The sequence below is a fragment of the Populus alba genome, chromosome 18 (genome assembly GCF_005239225.2).
Source record: "Populus alba chromosome 18, ASM523922v2, whole genome shotgun sequence".
Taxonomy (NCBI): Eukaryota; Viridiplantae; Streptophyta; class Magnoliopsida; order Malpighiales; family Salicaceae; genus Populus; species Populus alba.
Window position 1 is genome coordinate 14,962,654 of NC_133301.1, and position 18,351 is coordinate 14,981,004.

An 18,351-nucleotide genomic window follows, 5' to 3' on the forward strand; every position below is an offset into this window, starting at 1 on the left:
GCACATCAATAATTTGGCATCACACCAACATTGCATATTCAAGAAAAACCGAGGAGAAGAAAATGCAGATGCTGTGCATTTGGTGTTATTCTTTATGCAATGCAATTTTTTAAAGTTTTTTTTTTTATTTGGAGATTTATTAAAATTTTTTTTTTAATTTTGAATATTAATATATTAAAATTATTTTAAAAAATTATAAAAAAATATTAATTTGATTTTTTTCAAGAAAAACATACTTTTTAAAGGTAGCTTGAAATACACTCTTGAAACTTATTTGAAAATAAGATTAGCCACATGTTTTAATTAATTTATTTTAAAAAAATTAATATGTTTTTAGATTATTTTAATGTATTATTATTAAAATTAAAATTTTTAAAATAAAAAAATATTATTTAAATAAAAATTATCCGTTATTAGTGTAATGGTTGTAAGTACATAGATAACAGTAATTTATTTGACATTATCAAATTTTATGAAATGAGTATTTAGTTGAGTGATTAGTAGGGTTGTAATTTCTGTTTTTAAATGATTTTTAAATTATATTTTATTTAAAAAATATTAAATTAATATTTTTAAAATTGTTTTAGATAACTTTCATAAGTTAATGTTAAAAATAAAAAAATAATTTTAATATAATTTTTTAAACTTAATAAATCTTAATTTTTATATATAAAAAAAATTTAAGGATATAATAGATCAAGCTTGTAGTTCAGGTTTTATTTTACCATAACCTCGATAGTTTATTTTGAAAAATATTCCATATTTCTGACTGGGACACCAAATCCTTTCGAGGATTCCCTGGGGACTGTATGAGTTACTCAGAGCCCAAAATCCTTAATGACACAGAACAGCGTTTTCCAAATTCAAAGTAGCAAAGAGAACTCATGTCTTTCTCTCCTTCCTCCTCCTCCTCCTCCTCTTCTTCTGTACAAACTCTACTCAAAAGTGGGTTCTCTCCAACTCTCAAATCCATCAACCAATTTCTCCACTTTCTCTCAAAATCCCACAAATACGAATTGATCACTCACTTTTTCTGTCAAATTAATCGAAACAAGATCAAATGCAACCGCCAAACTCTTTCAGTTTTCACCTTTGCTCTCCTCAAACTCGACAAATTTGAAGAGGCAGAGCATTTTATGAAGACCCAGATGGAGAAATCTTTAAAAGTTTCAGGATTTGGCGTTTGGGATTCTTTAATTCGAGGTTTTAGTGTCAATAAAAAGGACCCGGAGAAGGGTTTGTCGATACTAAAAGATTGCTTGAGGAATTATGGTATTTTGCCTTCTTCTTTTACTTTTTGTTCAATGATTCATAGTTTTAGTTATAAAAGAAATATGAGTGGAGCAATTGAGGTGTTAGAGTTAATGAAGGATGAGAAAGTTAGATACCCTTTTAATAATTTTGTTTGTAGTTCAATCATTTATGGGTTTTGTAAGATAGGAAAGCCAGAACTTGCTATTGGGTTTTTTGAAAATGCTGTAAAAGTTGGAGCTTTAAGGCCCAATGTTGTGACATATACTACACTTGTGAGTGCACTTTGTATGTTAGGTAGAGTTAGTGAGGTCTGTGATTTGGTTTGTAGGATGGAGAAGGAAGGACTGGCATTTGATGTTGTCTTTTATAGCAATTGGATTTGTGGGTATTTTAGGGAAGGGATGTTAATGGAAGCGTTACGAAAGCATGGGGAAATGGTGGAAAAAGGAATAAATCTGGATATGGTAAGCTATACTGTACTCATTGATGGTTTTTCCAAGGGAGGGAATGTGGAGAAGGCGGTTGGTTTTCTAGACAAGATGATTGAAAATGGGTCAAGACCCAATTTGGTTACCTATACTTCAATTGTGATGGGGTTTTGCCAGAAAGGAAAAATGGATGAGGCGTTTGCAGCATTTAAGATGGTTGAAGATATGGGAATGGAAGTGGATGAGTTCATTTATGCTGTTTTGATTGAAGGGTTTTGTAGGGAAGGAGACTTTGATCGTGTTTATCAGTTGCTTCAGGACATGGAGCTTAAGAGGATTAGTCCAAGCATTGTTACTTATAATACTTTGATCAATGGGTTGTGCAAGAGTGGGAGGACACTAGAAGCAGATGAAGTCTCAAAAAGGATACAAGGAGATGTAGTTACATACAGTACATTGTTACATGGGTACACAGAGGAAGAGAACAGTGCAGGGATTTTGGAAATTAAAAGGAGGTGGGAAGAAGCTGGAGTTTGCATGGATATTGTAATGTGTAACATACTTATCAAAGCACTTTTTATGGTTGGTGCATTTGAAGATGTGTATGCACTGTACAAAGGAATGAAAGAAATGGATTTGGTTGCAGATTCAGTTACTTATTGTACATTGATCGATGGATATTGTAAATTCAGTAGAGTTGATGAAGCACTTGAGATATTTGATGAGTTTAGGAAGACGTTAGCTTCTTCAGTTGCATGCTACAATTGTATGATTAATGGACTGTGCAAGAATGGTATGGTGGATGTGGCCACAGAGGTATTCATTGAACTCAGTGAGAAAGGTTTGACTTTTGATGTGGGCATCTATATGACTTTAATCAAGGCAATAGCTAAAGCAGAAAGCATGGAGGGGGTTTTGAATCTAATTTATAGAATTGAGAATCTGGGATTGGACATGTATGACACTATATGCAATGACACAATCAGTTTTCTGTGCAAGCAGAAATGTCCCCTGGCCGCAACTGAAGTGTGCATGGTGCTCAGGAAGAATCAGTTGATTGTTACATGTAAGTCTTACTATTCAATTTTGAAAGGGCTTATTGATGATGGAAAAATATGGCTGAGTAAGCTCTTAATAGGAAGTTTTATGAAAGACTATGGCATTGCAGAACCTAAATTAAGTAAGATACTGCTGCATTACCTCAGTCTGAAAGACATTAACAGTGCACTTTGTTTTCTGAGTAAGATGAAGGAGAATGATTCATCTGTCACTTTTCCTGTTTTTGCTTTAAAAGTACTAATGAAAACTGGTAGATTTTTGGCTGCCTATGAACTTGTCATGGGAGCTAAACATAATCTACCAGTTATGGATGTGGTTGATTACTCTATCATTGTTGATGGCCTTTGCAAAGGAGGGTATCCTGTCAAGGCTTTAGATCTCTGTGCTTTTGTTGAAAAGATGGGTGTAATTTTTAACATAATAACTTATAATTCAGTCATAAACGGACTGTGCCGACAAGGTTGTCTTGTTGAAGCATTTCGGCTATTCGATTCATTAGAGAAAATAAACTTGATTCCCTCAGAAATAACATATGCGACACTCATTGACAACTTATGTAAAGAAGGATATTTGGTGGATGCCAAGAAATTACTTAAGAGGATGCTCCTCAAGGGCTATAAAGGAAACACACGCATCTATAACTCATTCATTCACGGTTACTGCAAGTTTGGACAACTAGAGGAAGCCTTGATGATTCTGGATCATATGGAGATCAAATACCTTGTTCCTGATGAATTTACTGTCAGTTCTGTGATTTATGGTTTTTGTCAAAAGGGTGACATGGAAGGGGCTCTAGGATTTTATTTTGAACACAAGGGGAAAGGTATATCCCCTGATTTCTTGGGTTTTCTGCGTTTGATAAGAGGCCTTTGTGCAAAGGGGAGGATGGAAGAGGCCAGGAGCATTTTAAGAGAAATGCTTCAGTCACAATCTGTTAAGGAGCTGATAAACAGAGTCAACACAGAGGTGGAAACAGAATCAATAGAAAGTATTCTTGTCTTTTTATGTGAGCAGGGAAGTATCAAGGAAGCAGTTACTGTACTTAATGAAGTTGGCTCTGTGTTTTTTCCTGTTGAAAAGTGGTTTGGCCCTTTTCATGAATCTCAAGAACTGCTGCCACTTTCAGAGTTGAATGGTTTTAGTAGTGTTTCTTCCAGCACTGTATCTTCTTGTGAAAGAAATGATTTGGATTTGGCATCTGTGAATAAAGTAGATAACATGGTGGAGAACCCTGGTGATTTGAAGAAGATTTCTCAATGTAATTTCTTTGACTCTTATTACTCTCATATTGCACCACTCTGCTTGAAAGGGGAGCTACGGGAGGCTAATATATTAGCAAAGGAGATGCTTGCTAGTTTGGATGGAGATTGTTAATGGGTTACACATTGTTTGGTTCTACCACGTTCACAGTTTCTTCCTCCCATGCAGAACATGTAACCTCCCTATTACAAATTTCAGGTGCATCAAACTCATTTTTGCTTGTTTATGGTCTTTAAACTGAGATAATGTTATTCAGTATTGTGGTCTACGCTAAATAATCCTGCAAAGAGCAGTTTAACACAATAATGATGCTAGAATTTAAATATGTGATGTAGTGGATAAGATGGTGTCTTAATTAATGGTTTGACTTGGTCATATGTGTTTTCAGAATAAATGAGTCAAAACTTTGAAATAGTATCTTAGGAAAGTTAAACTATGCGTATGAGATTATTGGTTTCAAGAGGTCAAGGAAATAGAAATCTTGCAAGCACCAAAGACTAAGGCTATATAAGGAGTCTTGTAGTGTAGATGTCACATCATGTTATTTTATATTTTTAATGAATTATCTTTTATGGCTGTTTAGGTTGAGTTTGGCTCCCTTCTATCCATTTATGGTTTGCTTCTTCTTCTTCTTTTTTCCGCGGGTGTGGATTTGAATATTTATGTTTCTTCTCTCCTCCCATCGTATCAGTAAGTCTTATCTTCTGTTATAAAAGGCATTCCGATAAAGTCAACATTAAAGTGTTTTTGAACTTGATGCATCTGGGTTGCTCGGAAGATTATACAAGGTTGAAGTCTAATTCATCTTGTGAAATTCAACGAGATCAGCCTACTAGCACATATTTTTTATTGGAAACCAAATGTTTTAAATTTTGGGTTTTGCATGTCCCATTTGTAAGCTTTTGATATTTTCAGCTACGTCCTTGTGTTACAGTCCACCATACATAACATGAGGAACCCATTTCTTTGGCTTTAGGCATTTGAAGGAGCCAACTTCTATCTTGCATTGCTTATATATATATATATATATATATATAACTACCTCTTGCAATCCTTTCATAGCTGCACTTGGCTGGGTTTGGCTTTCCACCATCCCCTCCCTTCGACTCTCTGTCACCTTAAGTCATAATATTGTGAAGATTGTCGTTCTCTTTTTGTTACAATTGTTTCAAAACTTTCCTGTTTCTTTTTTCATTTATGCTCTTTAAAGATAAGCTTTCTGGTGTGAAATCAAATTAATAATACAAGGTATTAGAACTCATTTAAGTTGTTCTGCTTTTGGGAACAATTTAGGAGTTAAACTGAAACAATGTATATGAAATATTAAATGAGAATACTTCAGAGCAGACAAATGACAGGCTGTGAATGGTCTTATGGTCTAATAAAATGCCTCATTTTTCTGGCCGTGAAACTGTGGTTTCAGGGGTTTAGTAAGCATAATGGACAAGCATTTACTTTATATTTTTGAAGGAAGAAACGAATACTGGGTGCTTTTAAAAGTTGCTTCCAAGGATGTAGGTTTGTAAATACTTTTCCGCCAAATTCCCTAAGCATGTAAGCATTCTTTCATCCATTTCAAGATCCAGATGGATCGTAGCACCTCCTTCCGCTTCTTTTTCTTCACATGCTTTCCCTTGCGTATCCAAACAGAAATAAATTTGACAATGATGAAAATGATCTCATTTTAAACATCTCCCTCCTCCTCCTCCTCCTCCTTTTCTTTTTCTTTTTTATGTAATTTCCGTTTCATCTTTTTCATATGGTTATTCATTCAGCTTCATAATAAGACCTTCACCTGAACAGCATCATCCACAAGTAAAATATTCACTTTTATCATTGGGATATGATTTGGTTCCCTTATCTTGTTTAGCTGGTGCATCAAATTTATCCTCATAATCTGTTAATGACTAGAACCATTTACATTGATACAGGGAATGGGGAGGCTAGGAAATTGAATGAATGAAGCAGCATCACTCTCTTCAGCAATCTCATATTGTTTAAGGTAAATTTTAAAATTCTTGATGTTTTTATATTCTCCTCTGTTTTGTCTTTCCTTAATTTTGGTCTTGAATTGTTAATTTAGAGTTTTCTTTTTTGTTATTTTAGGATGTCTTGATGGGATTGCTTTTCGTTGAGGTGATTCTGGGAGCCTGGGCTTCATGATCTGGAATGGTTCAACAGGGCTTGCATGAGCTGAAGATGGATTTTATACAGGCGTAGCAGGGATCTTTCCTATTTCATTGGCCCTATCTGTCCTAATTGCCATGGAGACCATAGTGGCTGTCAATCCAACATGCTTGGGGTTTTGAATTTTATCATTTCGCATCTTATGATGAAAATCAGCAGGGTTTAGGTTCTCTCTATAACTTTCTTTCTTCTATGGCTGTAATGTAACCTCCTTTTTTATGGTTTTTCTTGGTGGTGTTGCCTCTAACGTCCAAAATTGCTAGATAGAATTGGAGAGGGTTCTGCTCTTACACTCGTGATGGTTTGTGAAAATTGCCAGGGACACTCCAATGTTTCTTCTGCAAAGCAAGGATGAGTCGTATAAAAAGATGCATTGCATGAGGGGATCATGAGATGTTATTCCGATCCACACAGCAGGGTGTCTAGCAACAAAGTTTGGATATTTAGGCGTCTGAGTTGGCTGCTGGCATAACAAGGTGGTGACTTTCTGCATGGCGTCTTCTGGCAATGTTTCTGTGTTGGTTTTCGAGTAATGTAATCTTCTGCATTCAATATCAGAAATATATTCTTGTGATCATAGTTCCGAAACCTGGCCAAATCAGATAATTTAAATTATAGTTTTTGTGATCATAGTTCGACATTCAATATCAGATAATGTAAATTATAAACCCTAATCAATATATTGTAGTCATTATAGGGATTCTGAAATAAATAGAAAAAAATAAAACTATAAAGTATAATATTTGATTTTTTAAACTAAATAGGAAAAAAAAAAGAGCTTCATTTTTTTCTAAAATAAATAGAAACAAAATAACTGACAAAATAAATAATTTACCCAAAAAATTATATTGCATCAAGTATGCACTAATTAATTTGATGAATTATTTATTATGTATGAGAGCTAGATTTGTAAAAAAAAATGTAGGGAAAAAAACCTGAAAAATCAAGAAAACAAAAAAAAAAATCTAGCTGAAAAAACCAAATTAATATATTAGAAAACCCAAAAAAAAATTGTTCAGTTTTCTATTAGAAGTCTGAAAGTGATTAAACTATATTGATTTAACCATCATTGAACTAAATTGGTTTAACCAATATTGAACTGAGTTGCAAAAAACAGGTGTAAATAAGGAATTTTCTTCTAACCATGAAATAATCAAAATATTATTTTTATTTATTTGTTTTATAATTGCCTTTTATATCATGATAAGTTTTTGCTTATCTTATTTGAATAACCACTACTCGAATGATTTTAAGCATCCCTATATTGAATCGCTATGTTACCCAAAGATTTAACTATAAAAGATCAAAAACAGGCTAACCATAATTATAGTTTATTTTTGTTGTAACTAAAGATGTGGCTAAATTGTTATGTAATGAAAGTTAATCATGCCATTCTAGATCATAAAAGCAAGTCATTTTAGGTTATAATAACCATGTCATAATAAGGTCGGTTTTTATGACATGTTTAATGACATAATTGACTTTTATAACCTATAATTAAATGACTTATTTCCATGATATGGTTGGCTTTTATGACATGATTGGCTTTTATGGCCTAAAATATCTAAGTGAAGCTCAATTTGATTAATGATTAATCTAGAATTTGCATGGTGACTAGGTGTATTTATACACCTAGTCCATGAGATTTTCTTGTGAAGAAAAAAAATGTATTATTAAGGAAAAAATTAATATGTTATCATTGATTAGTCATGATAATCACGTGTCATTCTATAATTGTTGTGTCATATATATTAGTGATGGAAATGAAGTTTGCTATTCATAGTGCTAGGTGAAAGAAATAACTTGCTCATTATGAAATTTTATAAAGCTCAATTGGACCTGGTGTGTATGATATATCATATAAAAAGCGCGCATGAAAAAATATAATGAATAGTGTCTTAGTTATAATACCGAAAAAGGCTTAGCAGGTAAACCTTGTAACCTACTAATATAGGGTTTGGCTTGCACAAGATCATTGAAAAAACTGGAGGATTTTTTTAAATCATATTATCTTAGGGTTTTTCTCTACTATTTCAAGCATTTAAAAAAAAAAAAACACTTGAATTAACTTGTATTAGCTGGCCCATTTCTTATTCCAAACCTTAGATCATACTGATTTTTAGGTCAGGGCATATAATTATGATTATGGTAAGTGCAAAGATTTTTTTTCCAATAAAGTCACCAATTAGAAGGGTACAGATAGACATTCCAGATTGCTTTGTTTTTCTTGATAATGTGAGAAAGGAGTCCAGGTGAGGAAATGGTATCAACTCCCCATTGAGCCTACGGACAAATCAGACCCCTCAAAAGCCGAGGGATCTCCTCTTCACTGTGCATCTCACCTCCTTCCTCGTCAGGATCAATTCAAATGCAGACAGGTGTTGTCTCTCAGGTTTTTACCACAGCATTATTCAAATGTAATGCCATATAGAAGCATTTACAAAGACAGGCATCCAAATTCAACAAGCCAAGGTGAGAGGTCCTAGAATTTGGAAACTTTGAAGAAAAGAAACACTCTTTCAATTCAAATGGAAAGCTGGAAAATTGGGAATTTTAAGCTGATATAATTTCCTGTCTTTAAGAAAAAAAAACAAATTTAAAGGAATTTTGTTTCTAAGCTTCTGACAAATTTTCAAATGAGTTGTACAACGTTTTGTCTTTGAAAGTTCGCAATTTTATTTTATTTTTTTTATTTTTACAAAACATCCAACCATTAAATGCACTAAAAGAAATCCCTCAAAATTCACTATACCAAAGGAGAACACTAATGGCCCAAAATGAAGGGAAAAAATGGATAACAAATCACCCACTCCTGTGGAAGGCGGCAACACTAGCTAACTGTTGGCCTCCATCCCATCTAAAGTCATCCTAACTGCTCTCCAAGTTGCCCTTGCACACAAGAATTGTGCTAGAGGAACGGAACATTCACACCTTGATGACACAACATTTACAAATTTGTAACTTGGAAGGTTCGATGAGAAACCAAGATGGTGGGTGGTCGAAAGCAACAGTCGGTTCGACCAAAGAATTTGAAGTGTTAAAACTATCTCACTCAAAGTGCTGTGTAGCTCGAGAAAAGCTGCAACAAATCATCAATAGTTTCTTTGTGGAATTTCCTCGCAAACAAGTAACATGGTCGTGTGATACCATTCCAAAGGCAAGGCTGCACCTGCACTTCCTTCTACAAAAAGCACAAGGGAAGGGAGAAACAAAGACGTCAGCCAACAGCTCATGAAAGAATCCAGTACCTAAATAGCCTTGAAAAAATTGTACCTTTTCATCACTTGTCACATGAATACTCAAATCGATTGACTGTGTAAAGATAAAAACATTCATATGGTTACGATCAAGTCCCGTATGAATAACACAACACGGTTCAACAAAAAACATCCATAAGACATTAACTACAAATATAACAGGAACAACCAGTCCACCTTTAAACATATTGGCATGCCAACCTACATAAAGGCCAGTAAATGATTCAATCCAGTTGTGATGACCAATCATACCGTGTTACATTGTCATACAAAGGGGAAGCAAGGGAATAGTTACTAAAATGATAGGCTATCTGGGATGAAGGATTGGGTATTTGATGGATGTTAGTAAACTCCAATCACTTCCATTCAGCTGTATCTACAAAGAACTTTAAACTACTATGCCAGTGATAAACCAAACTCTCACTAAAAACACCAATGGCAGTACCTATTCGAAAAGATACTCTTAAATATGAAGAAAGACCTACCGTGATATTCCTCAGAAGGTCATAAGTTACATCCTGAGACCTATACAATTTTGGATGCCATTTTCTCTCGGACCAGTCAACATGTGTTACTGACCAGTTTGCTATTCCACCTGGATCAACTATCTGAATTCATATATAAAAAAGAATGTCATAATGAGGAACCAGGATATGGAAGGTCAAGTTAATGGAATATTGAGGAAGATTCTCACATGGAAGAAGGTTGGCAAATAATGTTCATCAGCAATGCAATTTTTCCCTTCCAAGCCAGGCTGAAATTATGTAAAAAAATCCATGTCAATATCATAATCAGAACAAAATCTAGAAACTCCATAATGTACAAAGTCCCACAAGCAAGCATGTTGTCATGAAATATTTAAAAATGGTCACAGTTAACAAATGCAAGATAAAAGACAATTTGTTGTGGCATTTGCTTGAACTTAAAACATGGAAGAAGGGTCCAGAGTTAAGCTGAATGAGATTGAATATCGAACAATTTTTTAATTTAGATCATCCTGCCATCCAGTAATGACATCATATTGTTCCCTGCTGTGGGAATCTGATATGGTTCCAGGAGGAAAACACAAGTTGGATGCAAAGCGTACAAAATATTTTGTTGGTGAAAGAGATGCAGACAGTCTGGTTGTAATAGGTTTTCAAATTGCAATCCAAGTAAAAAACAAGAAAAGAACAAAAAAAAAAATGGAATAAAACAAAGAAAGAAAAGGACAAATAATTAAGAAATTATAAAGAAAGAACAAATGAATCTTCAAATAAAAAAAAACAGAGCATGCAGCGATCATGAACAAATAAAGAATCCTTTATTCTGATTATTATTCCTAATATTAGAGTTGTATGACCAAGTGTGAATGATATAAAAAAAAATGTTCTCTGGATGGAGGTCAGACGGATCAAACAAAATTTAGGAAGATCTCTAAGATCTTTAAGGAAAAATTCCCTAAAATCTCAAATACTGTTTTGTTCCAATGTGAGAATCAAGAGCTAAGTGTGTATTCAGCAAACCAAATTCTTGCACTACACTCAGAAGAGACAACATGTACCATGAAGAAAATAAAACAATCATATACATATATGCAACTCTGTGGCTGTTGGAATAATCCAAAACCCATATAAAACAGATTAAACACCTATTACAAAACCATAACTTAAGTCAGAATTCAGGAGACAATACCTTGCAGTAATCACGGAATTTTGAATAGTAAAGGCTGTCAGCCAAAACCATCACAGCATGCTGTCGCTTCATTGAGAACCACTGCATAAAAGTTCATTCATTAAAAACTGTGAAAATAAACTGACAGAATTTGAATCGATGTGCTCTCTATGTTGACGTATCTATCTCCACCAAAAGCTCCATTGTAAACATGACAACATATCTAGAAGTCACACTAATATGCTTCTATGCCTGACGGTAAGATATTACATCAAGAACCCACGTTCAAGGGTAAATAGCCAAAAGCTTGGCATGATCATAACTAGTAGGAATTACAATAGACATTTACTTCTGGCCTTCTAATGGTATTGCATGTTCATGCAGCCAATAATGAAAAATATGAAATAATTGACTGCATTATTTTCTTTAGTTGCTCCTGGGAGAACAAAAAGGGTTGCCATAAAAAATATAGCCATATGGTCAAATTGGCTTGGAGGAAGCATACCTGTGCACCCTTACTAAAGTCTTTCATCTCAACTTCAGGTAACATGTGCTCTGAATACCTGCCATTCCCATGTGGGCCAGGATCGTAAAAGCTGAAAACAAAAGGGCACATCCATCAGGAAGGGGAAAAAAGGATCAATTTGAAATATAAAGGTCTTCAATTTTACTCCATTTCAGTAGTGATTGATCTATGACAGTCCAAACAAACAACATTTCTATAATCATAGTAGCCAACTGGAGAACCTTACACAAGTACCATAAGGTCACCGCCATGTATGAGAACAGTACTTACCGATCAACATAGCTTATATTTGTAAACATAAGATAGTTGTAGATGTAGTCAAACTTGTACAATGGCACACAACTGCAATGTCAGATAAGATTTGATCATTCAGTCAGGGCAGTCAAAATTATATCAAATTCAGGTTATTTTCAAGATTGAATGGGTAAAAGCTACAGGAAGATATAATCTGATACCTATCAGAAAGTAACACAAAGTGTTGGTTATCAGGGTCTCTAAGAGCATTCGCCAATAGGCGTCTCTCTGCATCAATCATCGAAATTTTTCCCCATATCACCTGCAAAAAAATTCCCCGAGCCAGAATTTATTAGCTGTTCACCAGATACAAACTCATTTAGTAATTGGAGTGACATGTGATCTGTTTTTCGGTCAATGAACATACACTAAAAATATAGCTTTCAGTATGTCTAATAACATGAGATAATTCTACCATTCATCACATAGTTTATAGTGCATGCTACAGGTGTCCCACTACTCATTACAAGGGTAGCATTAACATGATCTCTACATCATATATGGTTAAATTAACTAGTTTTACCAACTCTTTGGAGATTAAGCATGGATTTGGGAAATCAATATCTGCAGTACCGTGATGATTTTGATGCAGATAACATCCATCCTTTACCAATAGTCTGTCAGAAAGTTTAAATTTTCCCACTCTCAGAACAACTATTGATTGGTCAAAATTTGTTCCACATCTTCAGATATAGCAAACAAGATAGTTTTTACAAGATTTATGCAGATGTTTTGGTTCATTATCATTAAAGAGTGCTGACTCCAGAACAGAGGGACAATTGAAGAAGGCATCAGGTCACCACTGATTCATCTTTCAATGGCTGACATTTGACATTATCAGCAGAGCAGGGGAAATGGTCAATCAGGAAAAGGAAAGTGGACAGCTTATAGAAGGAACAGGACTCCAAGAGCACCAAGGCATCATCCCAAAAGAATATCCCGAATGGGTGGATTAAAAGAAGCCAAATCCTATTAACTCATCTAGCATGTCCTTTCTTACAAGCTCCAGATACAACATATGTGATTGACAAGGCAAGTTTGTTTGAGAAATCATTGGCCAGCCATCTATTCTTAACAATGGGAAACCCAAACCTAGAAAATAACTAATCACCCTGTTAATTTGAAAGCAGAGCAAGCACCAGAAACCAAGAGACTATGTGTAACCAAAAAATAATGAAGAAACTTAGAGGCCTGCAAAGCCCTGAAACAAATGCAGCAAACAGGGGAAAAGTAGAAAGGCAATAAGATATTCTTTTAAACATACATCCAAAAGTGTGAAAAATCAAAGTAAAACAATAATAGATTAAATATATGAAAATCCGAAAAGGCACATCACATTGACATTAAATTTACAAACCTGGTCACTGTGTATATCTTGATTAACAAAGTAACGGCTCACATGAACTGGTTTTTCCTTGGATGCATGCACATAAACAGAGAATCTATCCTCGTGACCCTGGCAGACAAGATAAATTTGTTTCAGCTACAGGTACTTTTATAACAAGATTAGAGTCTACCAGAACATACAACAAAAAGGAAATCTGTCAGCAAACATCAGCAGTTTTGACATTGATTACAGCATATTAACATCCCACAACCTAACACCTAAACTGCACAATGACATCGTGTACATAGCGGAACCACACAGAAATCTGAGTTGGCTAAATCAATTGTGCAAACAGCACCTAAAACCTGTAGTATTTATTGTATATGCATTATGGACCACATAAATCACTAAAAAAGCTTTACTAGTTTAGGAACATCAACCGTTACAGTTCAGAACGACATGCAGCTTGACAATATTGACAATGTTTTTCAATTGCAACTTCACTGGAGCATGTTATAACAGTCAATAATGCAATGAATTTTGTGATATTACAATTTCTTTGGGGATAAAAATCATATTTCCAGCTAGGAGTTCTGGAAATGAATCTTTGTAAAATAAGCTTCCAGACAAGATTGTTTGTACTACATTTCAGAGTCCTAGCTTCACGTCTTCAAACATATTATCAGATCTAATACAGAGAAAATGATGACTATATGTATACCTTTTCTCCTCCAAAGATTCTTTTACGTTTTTTTATCCTATGACATGCAAGAAGAATCTTTCCCATGAAACTATCTTAAACAACGTGTTGCATTCATCCCTTCCTATCAAATCATTTAAACATTCATCAAAACCATCTTATCTGTATTAGAATACTGGGAAGAGTCTTCTAGCTAATGCAATGTGCCAATTTCTAGCTTGTCCAATCCAAGACATAGATGGGAACTAACGATCATCAATCAATATAGAGTTAAAGCCTTATCTATAAATTCAAGATTGGTAGACAGTTTAAATATGTTTACTTATCGAAGATTGTCTGAAACATGAACATGCATAAGCTCCATCTATTCTTGTAAAAATGATAAGCCACAACTAGAAAATGATTTCTTTGATCCAATAACTTTAAAGGCAATAATTGATAATAATTCCACAGAATGTATAGAAAAGATATGAATATTTAACATAAGGTGAGATCAAAGCTTACAGAGAAAAATTTGTCCCAGAGTTTCTCGAAAGGTAATGGGCCAGGAGTCAAAAACATAAAAGCAATTTTAGCGTTCTTTGTTGGAGTAAGAGATGCACTCAAAATTTCCCTAATCACAACACGAGAAGCAATTTCTTCATCTGTAAGTTCCCTTGTAGGAGCAGGCGGAAGCCAATCTGTTAGAACCTGGCATCCTCTTGAAGAAAATACATAACAAGCATTCCTGCTTTGCGGTGGATAGATATAAGCACAAACTAGAAACAGGCTGACCATTGAAACCAAAACAATAATCCATGTTGGCCTCTTCGAAGGAGGGCGGTGGCGAGCTACAGGCAAAATCTGCATATCACCCATGCCTAGACGCCACACTTGAGATGTCTTCATCCACTACAAGCACATCAGAGAAGAAACTCCCAGTGATGCATCACTTTACTCACAGCCACATTTCACCACTCTCTCTCAAACAAGAAATTAGGATTTGAAAGCAAGAAGGGATTCTCCAATTGATTGAAAAAAATCTCCAATAGAGTGCAAAAAATCTGAAGTCAGAAAGTAGAAATAATTAGTTGGTGTAACATAATCCATCAATTAATATTCGACATGTTAAAATACACCTATTTGGATTGCATAACTGATAATCAAGTATAAACCCCGGGAACAAATAAAAGAAGAGGAATAGGTTTGCTTCTTAACAAATGGGGCAGAGACTCTTCAATGCTTGGCAATAACAAAGAGAAAACCATTTTATTTGCAAACATGCCCTCGGAAAACAAAACAAGGAAAAACAGCACAATCATGCCATCATTAACCCAAACTAATCGCCAGAGAAATAATAACACAACCATTAACCAAGCCAAGAAATCGCACAACAAACTCTCAAACATAAGAAATAATGTAGGTGAGGATCTAAGAGTAAGAAGGAAAAAACTAAAAGGAAAAGGGGTATAATGTCAGAAGGCACCTTTATGGTCAAATCAAGCACCAATCAGATGGCACTTAAGAATTTACTTTGCTGATAGCACAAAATCTAAATTCTAAAACTCAAAATCTTTATCCCACCTTTTCTAAGCAAACAAACTGAGCCAAAAAAGGTGAATGCTTATTGAACAATTGAAGATTAAAACCAAACCATGACGAAAGATCAAATAAAAAACAAGATCAAGAAACTTAAAAGGAAAATAAAAAAGCCTAGATGGATACAAACAATTCAAAGTCCTCGAATTGCCCAACTACTAAAACCAAACCCGTATCCCCTGCTTCACCAATAAATTCATATAAAAAACAAACCCCTGGAAAAAAGTCAAACCAATCCACAACAATTCTTAAATATCAAAATCTTCACACTTCAATTCCCTCTTACAGTTCCAAAGCAAAACACAAAACCCACGACTCACAAAATCCAAAACCAAAATGCACACTCAATTGCACTGAAGTCAACCCCTCCCCTTCCTAAATATCAAAATTTTCACACTTCAATTCCCACCCCCTGTTTGGTTCCCAAAAAAATAAAAGAAGCAATCTTTTCTTGCAATAAAATTCAAAAGTACACTGAATTAGCCTTTCACTTGACCAGCCTAAAACACTCACTTAGATCCATGCAACCATACAACAATTCTTAATACCACCACAACCCACAAAAACACAACAAACATAAAAAAAAAAAAAAAAAAAAAAAAGATTCATTCTTTCCTCTCCTTTCACTTCCTTTTCCTCAACTCTTTCCCTCAAAACCCAAACAACAAACATGAATCAAAACCCCCCCGCCCCCATCAACTAAAAAAACCAATGAATGAGCCAAAAACAATAACAACACCTGATAAAGCTGAACAGAGAAGAAACCAGATCTCAAATTCTCTCAATCAATTCAAAAGCTTGATTCAAAAAGATCAAATATTTCTCCCCTTATTGGCTGTTCAAGATCTGGGGCCACCCAAGAACCACAAAAATAAAATAAAAAACAAAAACCCAGAAAGGAAAACTCTTTATATTTACATATATAGCGAGAGGTAAGAGAGTGTTTGTGTCTGTCTCTGTGTCTTCGTATGATCCGTTTATGTGTGTTGCGTTTTGTTGTGAGTTTCTTCTTCTCTCTGTTGTGTTGCTGGCTGTCTCTCTCTCTCTCTCTCTCTGTCTTAATATATATTTTTGTCTCTCTTACATCCAAAAATGGTAAGAAAATGGAGAAGTCTTCCTATGTGAGTATGTGGTATCATCCGGTCGTTATTTAGGGAAGGGCTGGCTCTGTTCCAAACAGAAAAACAGGTAGGAAATTCAAGCCGGCGGATTATTTTTGTTAATTTAGTAGTAATTAAATTGATTAAGCTTGCTTTGATTAGGAAAAGAAAAAAGGAAATGTGTCTTGTTGCATGTTAGGGAGTGACCTCTGGGTGGCCGGTGTTTTGAATTGAGTTGGAAAATTAGGTGTGAAGAGGTACGTTTAATTTGTATACATTTAAACATCATTCATTATAAAATAAAAATAATAATTATGGGGTCAATGTTTTTTTTTTTTTCTTTGCTTTAGTACAAGATATTGACTTTGCAATTTCTTATTGATTTGTTCAAATTTTCATAGATATTTAGGTCTATGGAGGCATAGTTGGAACAATTCAAAGTTTCAAAAAAATTAAATATATATATACATACACACACACAATAGCAAACTATAAATTATAATTTATTAGTGGAAATTTCAATTCATTACACAATTTTTTATCTCTTACTTAATATAATTGCGGTTATTTTTTTAAAGTACTTTTCGATTATAAATATATCAAAATTATATATTTTTTATTTAAAAAAATTATTTTTGATATCAGCTCATCAAATAATTTGAAAACACTAAAAAAATATTAATTTAAAATTAAAAAAAAATAAAATAAAAATTTAAATTTTTAAAAAACACTTTTAAAACACAAAAATAAATATTAAAAAACCTTCTATTATTTCATTCTCTCTCTTTCTCTTTTTTTTTTGGATTTTTATGAGTCCTTGTCCATCTTTTGGGAATTGGTCTTTTTTTTTAATTCTTATTCTAATTATGATGTGATTTAGAGATATTGACTTTTCTTACCTAATTCCTTGTATTGATGGTTTCACAACTCTTACCATTGAATCAAACATGCACCCTAAATGGAAGGATCTTGCTTGCTATGATCAAAATACATATAAAAAAAATTAATATTTTTTCAAAAAATAGAAAATAAAATCCTTTTTAATTGTTTGCCATGTTTTTATTGCCCTACAGCAAATATTACATCTATTCCTAGACCTTTCTCCCCTATATAAATGAATTAAAAAAATAGAAAAAAATGGAGTAATAATTTAATTCCCAATTTTACATGTAAATTTTTTGCAGGCTAGGTTGCATCAGCCAAATGGGTCAAACCAAGCTCTATTTAATTGCTATGCATAGTTTTGTTCAAAATTATTTAATTTTCAACTATGTAGGAATGGAAAAGGAAAGGTCTCACATTGATTTGATCGATCTGACTGTTTCTAAGAAATACTCTGCCGCTAACAATATAATTTAATAATGGGCATGGAATGGTCATTTAATCCATAATTAGAGTCTTAGAAAAAATAAATTAATTTAACGGTTTTAAACATAACTTTCCCATATCTAATTAATATATAAAAAACTAATTTTTTATATCATTTTAAGATTCAAACCTTCATCAATTTACTAATAATCTACAAAATAAAGTGAAGCAATTAATTTTAGATGTTTACTAATTAATAACAATATAATTCTTTTTTTGGCAATTATTATTGGCTCATGTGACATTTGATAAGGGCTCACACACATATGACACATTTCTTCACGTGGAGAGGGTCTGCTGTTGACCTAAACAAACTTTACTATAGGCTCCAACAAATCATGCAAAATAAAATAGGATTCA

The 18,351-nt window shown here is 33.8% G+C and overlaps 2 protein-coding genes across 6 annotated transcripts; one reads left to right on the top strand and one right to left on the bottom strand.

Moving 5' to 3' along the window:
* Positions 1-737: 737 nt before the first annotated feature.
* On the top strand, positions 738-6,818 carry LOC118039531 (pentatricopeptide repeat-containing protein At5g57250, mitochondrial). 4 transcript variants are annotated; one of them, XM_035046241.2, is made up of 5 exons: positions 738-4,199; positions 4,585-4,691; positions 5,933-6,003; positions 6,108-6,354; positions 6,508-6,818. In XM_035046241.2, exon 1 carries the CDS (start codon positions 885-887, stop codon positions 4,113-4,115), a length of 3,231 nt encoding a protein of 1,076 aa, XP_034902132.1. In that variant the 5' UTR covers positions 738-884; the 3' UTR covers positions 4,116-4,199; positions 4,585-4,691; positions 5,933-6,003; positions 6,108-6,354; positions 6,508-6,818. The 4 variants fall into 4 exon arrangements, with proteins under 4 accessions (XP_034902132.1, XP_073262379.1, XP_034902131.1 ...); XM_073406278.1 differs by lacking the exon at positions 4,585-4,691 and having other exon boundaries at positions 5,425-6,003; XM_035046240.2 differs by lacking the exon at positions 4,585-4,691.
* A 2,021-nt stretch (positions 6,819-8,839) lies between these two features.
* Positions 8,840-16,768, bottom strand: LOC118039530 (glycosyltransferase BC10). 2 transcript variants are annotated; one of them, XM_035046239.2, is made up of 11 exons: positions 16,442-16,768; positions 14,450-14,988; positions 13,276-13,374; positions 12,080-12,180; positions 11,895-11,966; positions 11,604-11,694; positions 11,120-11,200; positions 10,140-10,199; positions 9,931-10,053; positions 9,462-9,500; positions 8,840-9,369 (listed from the first exon to the last, which is right to left on the bottom strand). In XM_035046239.2, the coding sequence occupies exons 2-11, from the start codon at positions 14,831-14,833 to the stop codon at positions 9,241-9,243; spliced, it is 1,179 nt and encodes a 392-aa protein (XP_034902130.1). In that variant the 5' UTR covers positions 14,834-14,988; positions 16,442-16,768; the 3' UTR covers positions 8,840-9,240. The 2 variants fall into 2 exon arrangements, with proteins under 2 accessions (XP_034902130.1, XP_034902129.1); XM_035046238.2 differs by having other exon boundaries at positions 16,263-16,768.
* Between the last annotated feature and the right edge of the window lie 1,583 nt (positions 16,769-18,351).